At 30.6% G+C, this 16123-nt stretch overlaps 4 protein-coding genes across 4 annotated transcripts; 3 read left to right on the top strand and 1 right to left on the bottom strand.

Annotated features, from left to right (window-relative positions):
* Positions 1–2471: 2471 nt before the first annotated feature.
* L2HGDH (L-2-hydroxyglutarate dehydrogenase) lies at positions 2472–5746 on the top strand. The gene is made up of 4 exons (XM_088193878.1): positions 2472–2876; positions 2944–3804; positions 4963–5183; positions 5253–5746. Exons 1-4 carry the CDS (start codon positions 2797–2799, stop codon positions 5411–5413), a joined length of 1323 nt encoding a protein of 440 aa, XP_088050004.1. The 5' UTR covers positions 2472–2796; the 3' UTR covers positions 5414–5746.
* A 1184-nt stretch (positions 5747–6930) lies between these two features.
* LOC148230338 (post-GPI attachment to proteins factor 2-like) lies at positions 6931–8372 on the bottom strand. Its single transcript, XM_088193879.1, has 3 exons — positions 7880–8372; positions 7598–7813; positions 6931–7322 (listed from the first exon to the last, which is right to left on the bottom strand). Exons 1-3 carry the CDS (start codon positions 8310–8312, stop codon positions 7195–7197), a joined length of 777 nt encoding a protein of 258 aa, XP_088050005.1. The 5' UTR covers positions 8313–8372; the 3' UTR covers positions 6931–7194.
* A 799-nt stretch (positions 8373–9171) lies between these two features.
* Positions 9172–10991, top strand: LOC148230337 (uncharacterized). Its single transcript, XM_088193877.1, has 2 exons — positions 9172–9354; positions 10757–10991. Exons 1-2 carry the CDS (start codon positions 9225–9227, stop codon positions 10888–10890), a joined length of 264 nt encoding a protein of 87 aa, XP_088050003.1. The 5' UTR covers positions 9172–9224; the 3' UTR covers positions 10891–10991.
* Tbcc (Tubulin-binding cofactor C) lies at positions 10851–13007 on the top strand. The gene is made up of 2 exons (XM_088193876.1): positions 10851–10990; positions 11616–13007. The coding sequence occupies exon 2, from the start codon at positions 11719–11721 to the stop codon at positions 12703–12705; it is 987 nt and encodes a 328-aa protein (XP_088050002.1). The 5' UTR covers positions 10851–10990; positions 11616–11718; the 3' UTR covers positions 12706–13007.
* The last annotated feature ends 3116 nt before the right edge of the window (positions 13008–16123 follow it).

The raw sequence follows: 16123 nt of genomic DNA, 5'->3' as shown, positions 1-16123 counted from the left end.
TAGAAGGCGCCCAGGTTGAATCCTTGAGCAACTCCTGAATGGGTAAACTACTATTTTTCCAATCGACAATCATAGTTTATAAACGGCAATAAAGTAAATGGTCAGAATTTAAATAAATTTTTGAACTAATAAAAATTAAATCTATTTACCGCAATTTTATTAACAGCCTGATCATAATTATATAATTCAGTGTCAGAATAAATATCAGATTGTTAAAATAAAAACAGCATACGATGAGAATAAAAATATAGTACCATCAGAATTAAAATAATGAATAGTCATAATTATATTATTCAGACTAAATATATATGTATATCAAACGGTTAAAATAAAAAAATAGCATACGATTACTGTTCACCTTAGTATTTGGATTTTGTATTGTATTATATACATAAATACTGGTTTATGACAGCCAAATAATTTTATAAAAACTTTTTGGCGACAGATTGTGACGGCAATTATACACAGTATAATAGTATTTTTCTTGAGATATATGTAGTTACATGTCTAACATGTAATTTCTAATATAATAACGTCGTTCAATGTCCACGTCAAACGTTTTTGTAAAAACTCATGTGTATATACAAATACATACATAGTATGTATATACATACGTGTACAACTTTATGGTTAAATTATAGGCACTTTGACCTTTGAACGTATAACTTTCATTTAAACAAATTATAAACTTGTTTACTTATTTAATAAATTATTATGAAAATCAATATAAAAATATTTTTAAGTTATAAAAAAATAATATCAAAATAAGAATTTATGTCAAAGTATATTGCTATTTTTTTATTAAAAATACATAATAAAAACGTAACAATTATATATCATTAACCGATAAGCGTTGAGGACGTAATTTTACCTTATCTACTTTAAAGTCACCGTGGTTTAGATAAGCTTGGCTCTAAAACTTTTCTTTAAAAAATATATTATTTTTAATTACAATATTTTTTATACAAAATACATAGTGCGTGGTGTTTCTAATATCACTATATATTAAAGTAAAATAAGATATATTGTATGCTGTTGTTACATAATTGCCATTGTTATATAAAATTATATATTTTCTCAGTATGTTAATAATTATTATGTAATTTTAATTACCTTTCGGAAGCACATCAGTGACCATACAAGGACAAATGTTTGTGGTTTATTCGTTGGATACAATGCATGCAAACTAATAACATCAACTAAGAATAAAATGAAAGATCATATTACAACACCGAAAAAATATTCATGAACTTGATCGAATGTTTCTCAACAGATGATCGTTGTGAGTTCGACGTGAATTTTTTATACTGCAGATAAACCGTGATGCTCTTAGCTTTATGACAAGGAATATCATTGTACATAAATTTCAGTTCCTCGCATCCAATAAACAATTCTTTGAGTTGTGGTATAAGGCGTGTCTCCAATACCTTTTTGTATTGCTCTTAGCGCATAGTCTTCTTGACTATGTAAAGACGGTCTGTTCCTATCCCAGAAATTACTATTCAATTCATGATTGAAGGTAGGTGCTTAACAGTGAAATTATTGTATTTATGAGCCCATGCAAGACGCTTCCTAATCTTTTTCGGAGTAGATTTGGCTTTCGGGCCGGCATCCTCGCGACAAACTCAATTCTACCAATTGACGCTTCACAGTTTGCTGGGAAACTATTATCTCTTCATCGGTTATGTTTTTAGTCAATAATTTTAAACACAAATATCGCGAATCTTTCTGTAAGTGTTATGGGTTGTAGTGCGGCGCATTCCACAAGAACCCTTTTTTCTTGGATATAAAGGGACCTAAGAGTCCGTTTTTTTCTTGATATTTTTCACAAAACTTCTCGAGGCGCCAACTGACTTTGCAATATTATATTGTAAGAGGCTAGTAGCCTTTAAAGTTCTGATATTAGTTCAGTTTTCTTCGGGGACAGGTCAGAATGTTTTTCCCATATTCATTAAAAATAAATATATTTATCTAATTTCAAATCGACTATTAATGCACACCTATACGTACGTAATACAAAAACATCCAAACTTACCGTTATATTTAACAAATTGTTAATTAAAACCAAGTTTCGAAGACTAACTATTCACTCTAGTCTTTGGTTATGTTCGAACACAACCACTAACACCAGAAAAACAACAACAAATGACATATGGGGTTCCAAATACGCAAATAACTCCCCAGTATTGTCAGTAAAAATAAACAACAAAATCATAGATAATAAAGATCGAGTTCAAACAAAATTGAGCTACCTTTACATAAAACACATATATTTCGCTTGGGTCTAATATTTATGAGTTAGTTTGCAATTCTTAACAAAATATATCATATTTGAAAAATATTGGGTGGATTTTTTTTATTAGTTTAAATATATTTTTTATATTTTATAAAGTTATTTTGATATTTTATTTGGTATTTCTTATTTTGCTATTTAAATATTTTTGACAGTTATGTATTACGTAACTGGTGTTATGGCCAAATTTTAAAAATCACACTGTCAAACGATATAAATTTACATCAGATCATTAAATTAATTGGTGATATAACGGAGGCTCTTATCTAATATAGACGCGCCATAGTGCGCAAAACGAGTTTTAACCTCTTAAATACCAATTTAGGCCTAGTTCCTATGTATAGTAAAAAGTTTATTCACTTGATTTAATTAAATTAAATAACATTACACAAGTTGACGATTTTGGAATGTTTTTTTATTAAAGTAATTGTTATCTTGTGTTTGTTTTGATTTTTTTTAATAATAAATTTATATAAACTTCTGCGATAAGTCATTCGTTCAACATGTTTACTCTAAGACCATTGAAAAATCGCAATACTCACAAGCTAATTTCGTCTCTACAATTCAGCAATAGCATACACAAGTATGTATTTGATTAAATGTCATTATAATTAATTAATCCATAACATTGATAAAAAAATTTATTGTAGCAAGAGAAATTTTGATGTCACCGTTATCGGCGGTGGAATTGTCGGTGTAGCATCAGCGAGAGAATTGCTCATCAGACATCCAAAATTAAGAATAGCAGTCGTAGAAAAAGAGAACAGTGTAGCTTTTCATCAAAGCGGACACAATAGTGGAGTTATCCATGCCGGAATTTATTATAAGCCGGGATCGCTGAAAGCTAAGTTATGCGTACAAGGAATGAATCTATCGTATGAGTATTTAAACGAGAAGAAGATTCCTTATAAAAAGTGTGGAAAGTTGATTGTCGCTACCAACGAAAATGAAATTAAGCCATTGGAAGATTTATATAAAAGAGGATTGGCCAATAATGTAATGGATTTGGAGATGATAGACGGTGATGAGATATATCGGATCGAACCGCATTGTCAAGGAATCCAAGCTTTATGGTCGCCGCACACTGGAATCGTAGATTGGGCCAAAGTCACCGAATCTTACGCCAAGGATTTCGTCACCGAAGGTGGAAAGATCTTCCTAAAATTTGAGGTTACCGGCTTCGAAGAAAGCAATGAAGATCCCAATTATCCCGTTGAAATACAGCAAATGTATGGCAACTCAGTGTTTTCAAAGTATGTATTGACTTGTTGCGGCCTTCAGTCAGATTTGGTGGCTGAAATGTCTGGATGTTCACCGAGTCCGAGCATCATTCCGTTCAGAGGGGAATATCTGCTGCTCGCTCCTCATAAATCGAGTCTTGTGAAAGGAAACATATATCCGGTGCCAGATGCTAGATTTCCATTCTTGGGCGTTCATTTCACTCCGAGGATGGACGGATCCGTTTTACTGGGGCCTAATGCAGTCCTTGCTTTTGCACGAGAAGGATATAGGTTTGTTAATTATATCTTTATTAATATTCTTAAATGTATATTCTTAACCTTAATTTTCGCCCCCTTAAATTTAGCCAGAAAAATACATGTAATTTAATAAAATACAATAAATTTTATTAAAATCAAAATATTAAGAAAAACGACCAATGAATGGTCATATTTTGCCCCTCCCCCCACTGAATAAAGTTAAATTGATTTCCCTGATTCTAAACCAGAAATTCTCAGGTTATCCCTAAAAAGAATCTATTCCGAAAATATTTTTTAAAATATGTCATTTCAATGAAATTATATCAGAATACATTTTCACTAGTAGATACATATATATTTTTATCAGTGAAAATATAATTTATCTCGCAGGTGCTAGTAAAATTATATGAATTCAAATTTTGCATACGTAGTAATATATACATTTATATACTTATCATTATTTATTTTCATGCAATGTATAAATGTTACAGTGAATGTGTATTTTTCGGTGAAGTTGTATTTTCACTAGTGAAGTCCAAATATATTTTTACCAGTAGATATATATATTTTTACTAGCGAAAATATAATTTAATTGATAGGCGCTAGCGAATTTTTATGCTGCTCTAAAATGTCAATGAAAATCTATTTGACAGTTGCGAAACGTCCATTTTCTGTCCAAGCCCAAACCTAGTTATAGTTTTAGAACTTAATTTAAAAAATATTCTTTTCCTTTGAAGTAAGTGTCCATTAACCCTTCATTACTTGCGTGGCGTTTGTGAGATTAAAAGACGTAATAAACTAAATGTAAAAAAAGGCACGAGTAACAGAGGGTTAAAATGTATCTGATTCTTCCTTTAATGATAACGTCAGATCTGGCAATTTTCGCTAAAGGATTAAATGAGTACCACTGTATTGTTTAGTTATAAAACTCTTGACCACAATAACTAATGTTTATGATTACACCTTTAGAAAGGTCTTGTAATCGTCCTTTGTTTACGTTTTTGAAAGACGATTTCTACTTCTGAAGATTTTGTTTAAATTCCAATAATGCGGAACCTACACGTTAAAAATTTTTTTGAGTATTTCATCAGAACACAGATTTTAATAAATTGTAATTTTATTTTATAATATAATGTAGTATATACTTAAAGTTTAGAACAGAGTTTAATTAATTATGTTTTTCAATTATAGTTGGAGGCATTACAAGATAAATGACTTGTACAAGACGTTTAAACATCCTGGTTTCCGTAAAATGGCATTTAAATACGCCGGATTTGGATTTAAAGAAATCATGAGGTCTTTTATAGTAGGCATGCAAGTCACAGAGCTACGCAAATACATACCGGATATTTTAGATTTAGACGTGATGCCAGGACCGAGTGGTGTTCGTGCACAAGCTATGGGAGACGATGGTATATATCGAATTACATTAATAAATATAAAATGTCGGATCCTACATTTATTTTTATTTATAATTACAGGATCTCTCATTGAAGACTTTGTGTTTGATGTACAAAAAGATCAAGGAGTTGTGGGAAGTCGAGTGTTGCATTGCCGCAATGCTCCTTCTCCTGGTGCCACTTCTTCTCTCGCCATCGCAAAAATGATCGCCGATAAAATGGAGACTGAGTTTAAAATATAGATTTTTGAATTAACGTCCTGTGATAAAGGCAGCAGATTTTAACGTTATATTTTAATTTAAGCAAGCCATTTAATTATACAATTGTTGAATTTATATTATATCATTATTGTTAAACTTGTTTGAAAGAGCAGCAGCTTGTTGAATAATTAATAGGTTGTTATGTAAATATTTAGAATAAATTTTATAACTCCCACTTTGGCAAAAAAATGTCAATCATATCATTTGAAATATAGTTACTATGTTTATAAATAATATAAAAATAGTTGGTTAGTTAAAACCAGTTATGCATTTTAAGTAACTCATTATTAATAAATAAAATATACTTTGTAAGGATTGTAATATCTTTATTTCAACCATAAAATTAAAATGTAAAAATAATCATGCAGTAATTAAACAGATTTTAGTAGAATAAATCGAATGAGATTTTGAGCATTTTATAATATTATATAAATAATTGTATCAGTTTTGTGCAATTTTTAAAAATGTATTAGATACAATATATTGTTCCAAGAAAATGCATGTTTATCATCAGCAAGAATTTTAATATTTAACAATGTAATAAATATTATAAATAGAAAATCTTCAAGCACAAATTTTGCTTGAATTTAATATTTTATAATAAGTAGATTTTAAATAAAAAGCAACTGCACAAATTGGAAAAGTTTTAGAAGTAGAAGTTTAATAATTTAAAAGTTGATCAAAAGACAAGTTTTGTGAATATTAAGCTCAAAATATGTAACGATGTCTTTAAATAAGGTGACCAGATATGTACGAGAAGGATAAATTGCTATAGAAGCTGAAAAAAGTCATCACGGCAATTTTAATTTAAGAAGGACAATCTTTTTGAGGACGTCACCTTACTTTAAACAATGACAAATAATAATTAACGATAAAATAACAATACTTAAATTAGAATACATAATTTTTTTAATATAACATACATTTTTATATATAAAATGATAAAAGTGTCCATACGCTTATTTTTCAACACACATATTGTAAAATTTGTAGATCATTCTAGGACGGATTTTTAAAATTTTATCTACAGATCATACTATAATACAAAGAGGTATGGATAAATAAATCTTATCTTTCTTATCATATTTATAAAAAAATATTGATATAAGATATATATAATAAAAAATGAAATAGTACTAATAATAAAGGACCTCAATAAAGGAGTCGTAATTGAACTGTTACATAAATATATTTTTCTTAAATTATTATCTGTTTTAATATATATATATCTCTCTCTATTTAAAATGATTTTTAAAATGTTGATATCATTATCAGTAAAAAGACTAGACCAAAACAATAAATTCAGAATTATATCTTGATCTTGTTGCCAGTTGTAAACATCAAGATTGTTTTGGCATATTTGTGTTTTAAAAACGTCCAATGCATAAAACTGCATTTACAATAAATTCATATTGCTATTTCTCATTAGCAAATAATACACAAAGTGTTTATATTTTTAATATAGGTATATATATATAGATATATATTATTTACAATGCTTTTTTTGTGGTTAATGAATAAGCACCAGCGATATTTATATTAAAAAAGTTACAAAAATCTAATTGTAATTTGTGATGTGGAAGAATTGGGAAGACAATCGACGGTAAAAAATCTATTGAAACGCTAGCCGAGTAAAGCTATATTAATATTTTAGAATAAAGAATACGGACAATGGTTTTAAAGCGTTTCAGATTATGGCTCTTTGGTAAATTGTGTGACGAGAAGCACCATAGCGTATTTCGTGTAAAAATATTTTTGACTAACTATTTTACCCTTATTCCGTTGTACGAGATTATGATTTCTTTACCACTGAAATCATAGCAAGCCGTCATATGGAATCCCATATTTGTTAATATCACCATATATTCTGCTGCAGCGAACCATGTGTAAACTGTAACAATTAAAATTATATCATACAATATATTTATTAGATAACAGCGCTGCACCTATATTTCTGATATGAATTACATTAATACAATTTTATAAAGTAAAGCCGTTCAGAAATTTAGCAAAACTTTTAATGACTGACTAGGCATCATACTCATGATTTGAGAGTGATCAATTTGATGTGCAGATACCATTAATTTTGAGAGGCAATTGAAATAAAATTGACGCTTATATGGACTAAAGAAGGAAAGAGAACATACATATAAAGCAAAAACTTACTCATCGGTTCACAGTGATCGTTGTGTCTGACGAAAAAGTAACACGCAGCCAAAATGCATAAGACATTGATGAAGAAATAATACCATTTTCTTCTCAATGAAAACTTTTCTACTTCAGTGAGCGCCGTACGTTTATGCCTCTGCAGCAAAAAGCACGACAACACCATATAAATTTCGGACGTACACACGAACGTGATGAAGCACGTTTTATGAACAGCTAAAAAGAAAATAAAAATGCGATTATTAATGTACGGTTTTGAGTGTGACGACGCGATATACTCACGGTAGTAGTTGGAAGAGTCCCAGAACGATAATCCGATCAAAGACGTCACCTCTATGACGTTGAGCATGCACGCCATCATCGCTAAAACGTGCACGCTGCTCCTCAGGACGTTTCTATAGTAAGTGAAATACATCGTTATGGTGTAGTACCTAGGCAGCGCGTGAAGGCCTATGGCTAATTGCCATAGAAAGTTTTGGGGGTAGAAGTTGCCTATCGCCGCGGAAACCGAAGGCAGGACGTTCAACACTTGGCAATGGGTCGAAGTGGCCTTATCGAAGTCTTTGTACACTGATAATATGACACATATCGTGAACGCCACCAACGGCAACGAAACCGTGGTGATGGCGAACTTTTTGAATGAAACTCGGTAATAGATTATTTTTTCGTTTTCGTTGTATAGCGGCAGGTAGACAATGTTTCGTTTCAGCTCCATCGCGAACGGGACAAAATTACAACGTGCAACTGTCACTTTTGACAGTTACATTTTAATTATGGCGGAAAACGCTATTTTAGCACTCAACGGAGTTAACGTTAATAAAAATACAAACATTCAAATTATTGCTGATTTACTTATGATTTTTATTGCGCTATTTTGTTTATGAAACGCGAAAACTCTAAACTGGACCTACTTTCCAAACTTTTCAATTTGTGAGTATATACTTTTTATTGTTTTCCCTGAACCACCATTGTTGAGAAAAGGTGATTTTAAAGTCAATCTTGGGTATTTGTCGCCCGGAGAGGAGGCAATATAATTTTTCATCAAATACAATTGTTAATTGTAAACAAGATATTTTAAAAAACTAGTATTATACATATATTTTTATTAAATATTTATTTAATTACGTTAAAATTGTTAAATTGTTTTACAGAAATAAAAATTCTGTACGAGCTGTATATCAAAATTTATGGAAAGATTTAATAATCCTCAAATTGTTAGCTCAGTGAGCTCAGTGAGCTAACAATTTGCTGAAACGCGTTGGAGGTAGGTTAATATTGCTGCTGTAAGTGAAAATGTGGCCAAAGACTTGAAATGATTATATTTACCACAATATTGAAATCGGTATTTCCTCAATTCGTCAAAAAAAAATTGGAAAATATGCTAATTAAATTGAAATTATTCTCTGGGACATATGCCGTCCTCTAAAACAAGTCGTAACAAATATTGTGAAACGAATTTTTATTTTTTATAAGAGTAAGTATATTATATTATTAAGTTTACAACGTTGAACATATTTTGAATTAATGAATTATGCAACGAAGTTAGCGCTTTTTGGTACGTAACGTTTTTTTGCAGAAGGAAACACCGAGAACGATCGCGGAGGTTGTAGTCGGTTCTCTGCGAGTAATGCTGCGCAAGGAGCCGAAGAAGTTCCGTATCAAGGGCTGGGGCAGTATCGTCAAGGGAGTTGTAGTGTTCGAAGTGTTCGCTCTTTGCACAAGCTTCTACTTTTGGCGTGGACTCAACGAATCTCGCGGTAAGACGAATCTCCACCTCCACCTGTGCGCTAAGCGCTAACCTATCGCTCCCTAGGCGTTGTCGCAACCTCGTCACCTCGTCCTTGATCTTTCCCTTTGTGTTACATCTATGAAAATCAACACATAAATTACTTTTGTGATATACTTGAAACAATCTATGACCTTGCAGTTGTGTCACTTAATACCAAAACGGGTATAAGATTTAATATAAATTTGAGTTGTTACTTTGTACGCGTTGTTATGGTAATCGAATAAAAATAACAATTAGTGTTGAAGCAAACACTCCGGAACCATCTAGATTGCTTTTAAAAGTAGGACTAAATTAAATAATAAATTTTATTCGAATGTAAACGCCTTTAACTTCAAAATATTGCAATTTCTGGTAAGGCTAGTTTTAGCATTTTTCAAAAATATTTTTTTATATTATAAAAGCTATCAAAAGCATTCCTTATTTTTCTAAATTTTCAATATTTTATATTTTTAATAAACTATTAAATGACATAAATTCAAGGGGTCCCTGTTTAGAATCCACTTCAAAATCAATAAAAACGTTTCGTCACAGTGGAATCGCTCGGTTATCTAGCGTAAAGTATTTTTTTTAACAATATATTCCCGGTTTCTTTATTGTATGTTGAAGCCCGATCTATTACAAAGAAAATAAGCATTAGTAAATATACAGAAATTCACTTTTCACCCATTTTCATTATTATATTGACTTTTTAAAAATTGAATTTATACAATTATTTTCGACGATTTCAACTTTCAAAACAAGTTATAGTATTATAGATTCACAATCGAATAAAGTTGATTTGGCATATTCTTTAAATCAAAACGAACATATTTTTATTTCGATTTTGCTTCATTTAATTGCTAGACTTTATTTTAATTTATTTTATTTTTTATATTTTTTATAATATTTTAATCTTTACCGTATTTATTAGTGTAATAACGATTGGGAAGGAGTAGTATTTGTAAGTTATATTGCATGTTATTTTCTTTCCAATATTTATAACTATTCTACCAGTGGAGTAAATATATTTTACACAAAAATACATTTATAAAAATTTGTTTACATTTGGTAAAATAGACTATCGGCTCTAACAATATTTTCGATGCCTACTGAGTTCACCGACTTAATGAAACTGTATTAAATGTTGACAAAAATATATGTCAAATAAAAGACTTGAACAATAATTTTACAAAGACGCAATTTTGAGTCATCCGCTTGTTAAGTGATAATTTTTTTTACATAGAACACTGGCATAATCATGTAAATTTAAAAATGTTATAAAAAATTTAATATTAAATCATAAATTATAACCCAGAGCTCAAAACTGAGTCGAGGAAATATGTATTATTAATCTGTTGCTATACTTATTAATTTATTTGTGTATTTTCCAGATAAAAGATTGTACGCTCATCAAAATTACAGCTGGATTCTGGACGGGTATTACAAAGTCGGAGAAGTCCTCGATAAAGACTCCAAACAACGCGAGATTGATTTTGAATATTGGACCTTAAGGAAGCAGATATAAGAAACCCATGGATTATCGTGTAGTATTGTCTTTTGTATCTCTCGTCGTTGCGACAGGAGGATCATTCTTGCTGTTCAACGTAGTCACAGTCAATGCTCCGGTAAATATTATTCAATTTATATTCTTGTACCACATGAAATTGCAGAGTTTAACTAGTATAGAAACTGTTTATATATTCAGAATCACTCACCTTCATTCGTAAAATTTATTCCGGCCATTATTTTTTTTTAATTATTGGGGATTGATAATGTAAAGCAATAAAGAAAAATTGTACATACTAAAAAAATTAAGTTGAATCGATGTACAATTTTTTTTCTTTTGCCACATCCAATAATTACTTTTATAATATAGAAAAGATAGAAATATTCATATAATTAGATGTCATGTTCACTTGGTGTACATCACAGGAAGGGAAAGCTGAAAGAACAGATTTTGCGATTTTTTGTTTTATTTTTAGTTTTTTTATTCAACCATTTATCTGAGCACTCTACCCCACTCAAAAGTATTTAAGTGTCCATAAAATGCAGCGCTTATTCCGGGATTCTATTAGCTTATTTACAACACCAATTTAAAATAATTAATATTTTTATATTAGAGGTACAATTTAGGGAAATTGGGTACCACTTGTATAAAGGAAAAATATTTTTTTGAACTAAACAATTCATGTAGTGCAACATAATGCTACAAATATGCTATTGACTAATAATATCTTTAAATATTTTCAGGAAGTAAAAGTAGATGTAGAACGTGAAATCAGTAGAAGTGCACTTCTCGATAGGCTCGAAAAGGAAATTTAATTTTTAAAAACGAAATCATAAACCATCAAAAATGGAGTCCAAAGACGCTCTCGTCGATAGGCTCTATAAAAGAAATGCAAAAAGGATCGAGTTATTAGAAAAACAACGCAAGTTAAAGGACGAAATTAACGTATCGAACGAGCAGCTCGATTACTTTTGTAACATTTTCAAAGAAAAGTCTGATGTGATCGAATTAGCTTTGAACAAAGTCGAGTCTATGAAAGAGAACGAACTGTCGACGCACTTTGTCGACATCAAGCAAGATTTGCACGATTTGCAAAATTTCCTATCAACCTCCAGCTTCTTCTTGAAAGAGTTCAACATTAGAAAATCGCAGGATGTGATTCAAAATCTACAAACTAGATGTTCGGAATTGGAAGCTCTGTACATGCCGAAGAAGAAATTCGGCTTTCGGAACAAAGCCGTAATAAAAAAAGCGAACGAGTCTTCCAAGTTACCCATCGACGTTGCAGATAGCCGCGTACGATCTATGAAAAACAACTGGGAGATGATCTCGTGCGGATTTTCCAATAAGACAGACGAGAAATTGACTTTAGAAGGGGAAAAATCATTTAGGAAAGACATCAATTTGAGTCATTTACGAAAATGCGTCATAGTTATTAAAGGAAGTCCGGCCACTTTGCACATAGATCACGTGTTTAATTGTACCATAATTTGCGGACCGGTCAGTTCGTCCGTTTTCATGGACAATTGCAAGGATTGCGATTTAGTTTTGGCGTGCCAGCAGTTAAGATGTCATTCCTCGATAAACTGTAACGTGTACCTCCACGTAACTAGCAAAGCTATCATAGAAGATTGTAACGGAATTCAAGTGGCTCCGTACAATTTGAAGTACGAGGGCTTAGAAGGAGATTTCGCCAACGCTTCCCTGGATATGAATAAAAATAACTGGGATAAGTTGGACGATTTTAATTGGCTGGCCGCCGGAGTGTGCTCTCCCAATTGGAGAGTGATGGATGAGAATTTAAGGACAACCGATTGGAACTCGTACATATGACATTCTACCGACGCTTGGAAGTATTTAACGATGGCATTTCAAATATTTATTATAGCGATTAATGAGAAATATTTTTCACAATCTAGATGGGCCTTGCAAATTATTTTTTTCTTTTTAACCCTTTTGGTTTTTGCAATAATTTTATACTTAAACGATATGTTGAACGTATAATAACACATTTATCTCTTATTGTACATAAATATTATTCGCAATGTAAAGCTGTTCTTTTTTGTATATTATGCGGAGCGTATAACAAGACTAATCTGCAAGTTTAGTTTATAGAAATAAATTTTAAAAATAAATGTTTTCTTTTTTTGTGTTTCAACATTGTCATATACACTCATCCCTCGATTAACGTGGTAGATACTTCTAGGAAATATTGTGTCAATCAAGATTTAGAACGAGGATTGTAAAAAGACGATAGAATAATATTCGCGTGTACTTTTTAAAGTTTATATAACAAGCCAGCAAAATCATCAGAAACATGCATGTACTTCAAAAAGTAACTCAAGACGCTGCATGGGCAATGGGAGAAGTTCCAGATGCAGGTCAAAAGCATGTGGGAGTAAGCCATTATTAACAAAATGTGTATTTCCTAAACCACGTAAATCCAGTGATAAGTGTATACCTTTTAGGACTGCCAGTATAAATTAGAAAGCGATTAAACTAACTAATTAAAAAAGTATAATCCTAAAAATTATATCAAAAAAATTCGTTAAAAAAGATATTGTAACACATATGTATCTGCTAATTTATACTCGTCCCTCTGGTAGTCTAAAGAAAAAATAATACAAAATTAATTTTAAAATCTGTGTGACATACTTTATAGTATTTGCTACCAAATATAGTTTTCTTTTATTTACTAATGCATTTTTATTAATTCGCATTTATTAGCCACTATTTTAAAAGTAAATAATAATTTAGCTAATTGTATAATTTAAAAAGTGATAACGTTAATAAAATGAGTTGTTTACTAATATAAATTTAAAAATAAGTATGTCTATAAATCAATAAGTATCGCGCTTTGTGCTCGTATACTTGGCTTTGGTTAATGAGACAACCCTTTTCGTGCCGCAGTATTTTTACATGGTTAATAATACATGCCGCATGTTTTTCAAGCACAAAAAATAATAATAAATATTAAATTCATGCGTGTAATTATATTTTACTCACATAATATTACATAATTCTGCACTTCAGCGTAATAGAGCGTTTCCATAATGACATACGTTGACGATTTTTTTTATTCTGAGAATTGATGCCAATCATAACGCCATGTGCGAAGACACTCGAATAAATGATATATTTAGTGTGATTTTGAACCACAATATTCTTTCCGTGCTGTTCAAGAGATGTCTCTATTTAAAAAAAATTCGAATGTATTATTGTTCGCGACAAAACTAAGAGTGGACACCCGCGTCCTAGCGACATTCATGTCGTCATTCATATGCAGACACCGGCACGGCGTCATTACAGCATTCAAACGGTTAACTTCAAAAATGTTCAAGAAATGTTTTGCTGAAGAAAAAAATTAATAAATCGATAACTAACACCTGGAATCTCAACTTTTTCCACTTCTATCGTGTCTGCAATCAGAATTGAGATTATTATGGTTATAATTACGACCGACCATCGCAGATTAGGTATTTCTACATTTTCCTGATCGCACGGATGGAAATCATGCTAGGTCGCGCATATGTTAGACTAAGTCGGTGAAATGGGCAAAAATTTTACTATTTCATTATGCTCCCCCCTCCCTCCCAACTGACGTCCTTGTGATTATTTACTCACAAAGATATTGCTGTGATAAGAACATCAGCTATCTCTGGTATCGATCGCTAGGTTATTGTGTAGCTTTATAGATAAGTTATCTATGTATATGCATTAAAATACATTTCTTAAAATATTATTATTATATTTTTCAATTTAAAAAAATATTACTTCTGATTTTATTGAACCTTTATTTAAAAATTAAAAAAATATTAATGCTCCCTAGATTAGCTTCACATTTACTATTCATTAAAATCTTAGTTCAACCTTTTTTCTTACTCCTATTTTTACTTTTACTTTCATGTGTACCAAATGTTGCGTTTTACAGCATTTCTTAAACGTACGACCTAGCGCTATTTTTAATTAATCACATCGATTTTTATCTAAAAGATTAGGAAAACATCTGATGTGAATTTATTATACTTGTAATCATTCTTAGACACGATAAAAAATTAAAAGTCGAGACTTATATGAGATTTGAACCCATGACCGTTAATTCATAAGCATTAATTTACACCACAGCTACTACATACTAGGTACTAAAAATTCAAGATAATTTTTTTCAATAACGCTAATTATTTATTTCATGCTACAAATGTGTTATGTAACTAATTCTGTATTGACGTATACTTTCCCATATTTTTGTATTTTCACACATAAAAAAAACACTCGTATTTAATTCGGCCATTGAGTAACAACGCATGATTGGTTTACGTTGAATTTTACGGTTGACGATGCGTTTCAGACCGTGAACAATTTACAGCATACAAATATAATTTATACTTATATTTTACTCAGCTTTAAAGTCATGCAAAACATTATATTTATTTATCTCTTTTTGGTATTTGGTCATAACTACCTCATAAACAGGCAAACGCAATCGATTTGAATAAAATGGATTTTCTATAGACTTATAATGCGTAACGACAAAATTCGATTATATGCATAATACACATATGTTAAAATGAGAACAATGCGGAATGTAACCTGCGCAACGTTGTGGTTGTTAGAGAAGAATATGACCCATATTATTATTTTAATCAATGTTGGTAAACGCTAAATGCGTATAAAACGCAACGTAAAATAGCCGTGACGTAATAATTGTATCGCACTCAGCATAACAAAGAGGAAACGTGTCTCTTAAATTGATTTTTCTCAAATGCGTAAAATTATATTAAAAAAATATTCTTAAGATTTTAATAATATTTTTTCAATTACTTATAATTTAAAATCTATGAATTCGTACAATACATAAATACAAATAATATAAGAAAAATTGGAACAATATTATTTAGCTATTTAACGTGACATTTATAAATAAATCGATGCTAACAATTTAAAATAAAACACGCATTCGACCGAGTGAAAATGTTAATGACTGTAATTAGGCTGAAAAGTATACATTTTATGTACACTTAGCTTCAATCTAGTTGTAGTGCAATTTCAACACAATATATTATCATTGTTTTGCTATTTAGGTATGTTTAATTTATTATTTGAGTCGAAAGTATTTTAACTAAGTGTTCAAAGTCAATATTTAATATCGAATAATCAACTTCGCTCTTATAAATTTTCATACATAAATATAATTGGTGACTTTTTATTTGGAACAAGTGATGTGCTTTGGCCAAATGTGTCAAAGCCAAAG

This window comes from Plectrocnemia conspersa, unplaced genomic scaffold (assembly GCF_051122295.1).
Source record: "Plectrocnemia conspersa isolate PC_06_02 unplaced genomic scaffold, ASM5112229v1 ptg000010l, whole genome shotgun sequence".
NCBI classification, from domain to species: domain Eukaryota; kingdom Metazoa; phylum Arthropoda; class Insecta; order Trichoptera; family Polycentropodidae; genus Plectrocnemia; species Plectrocnemia conspersa.
The sequence above is the reverse complement of the archived record's forward strand: the minus strand, read 5'-3'. Positions and strand labels throughout refer to the sequence as shown.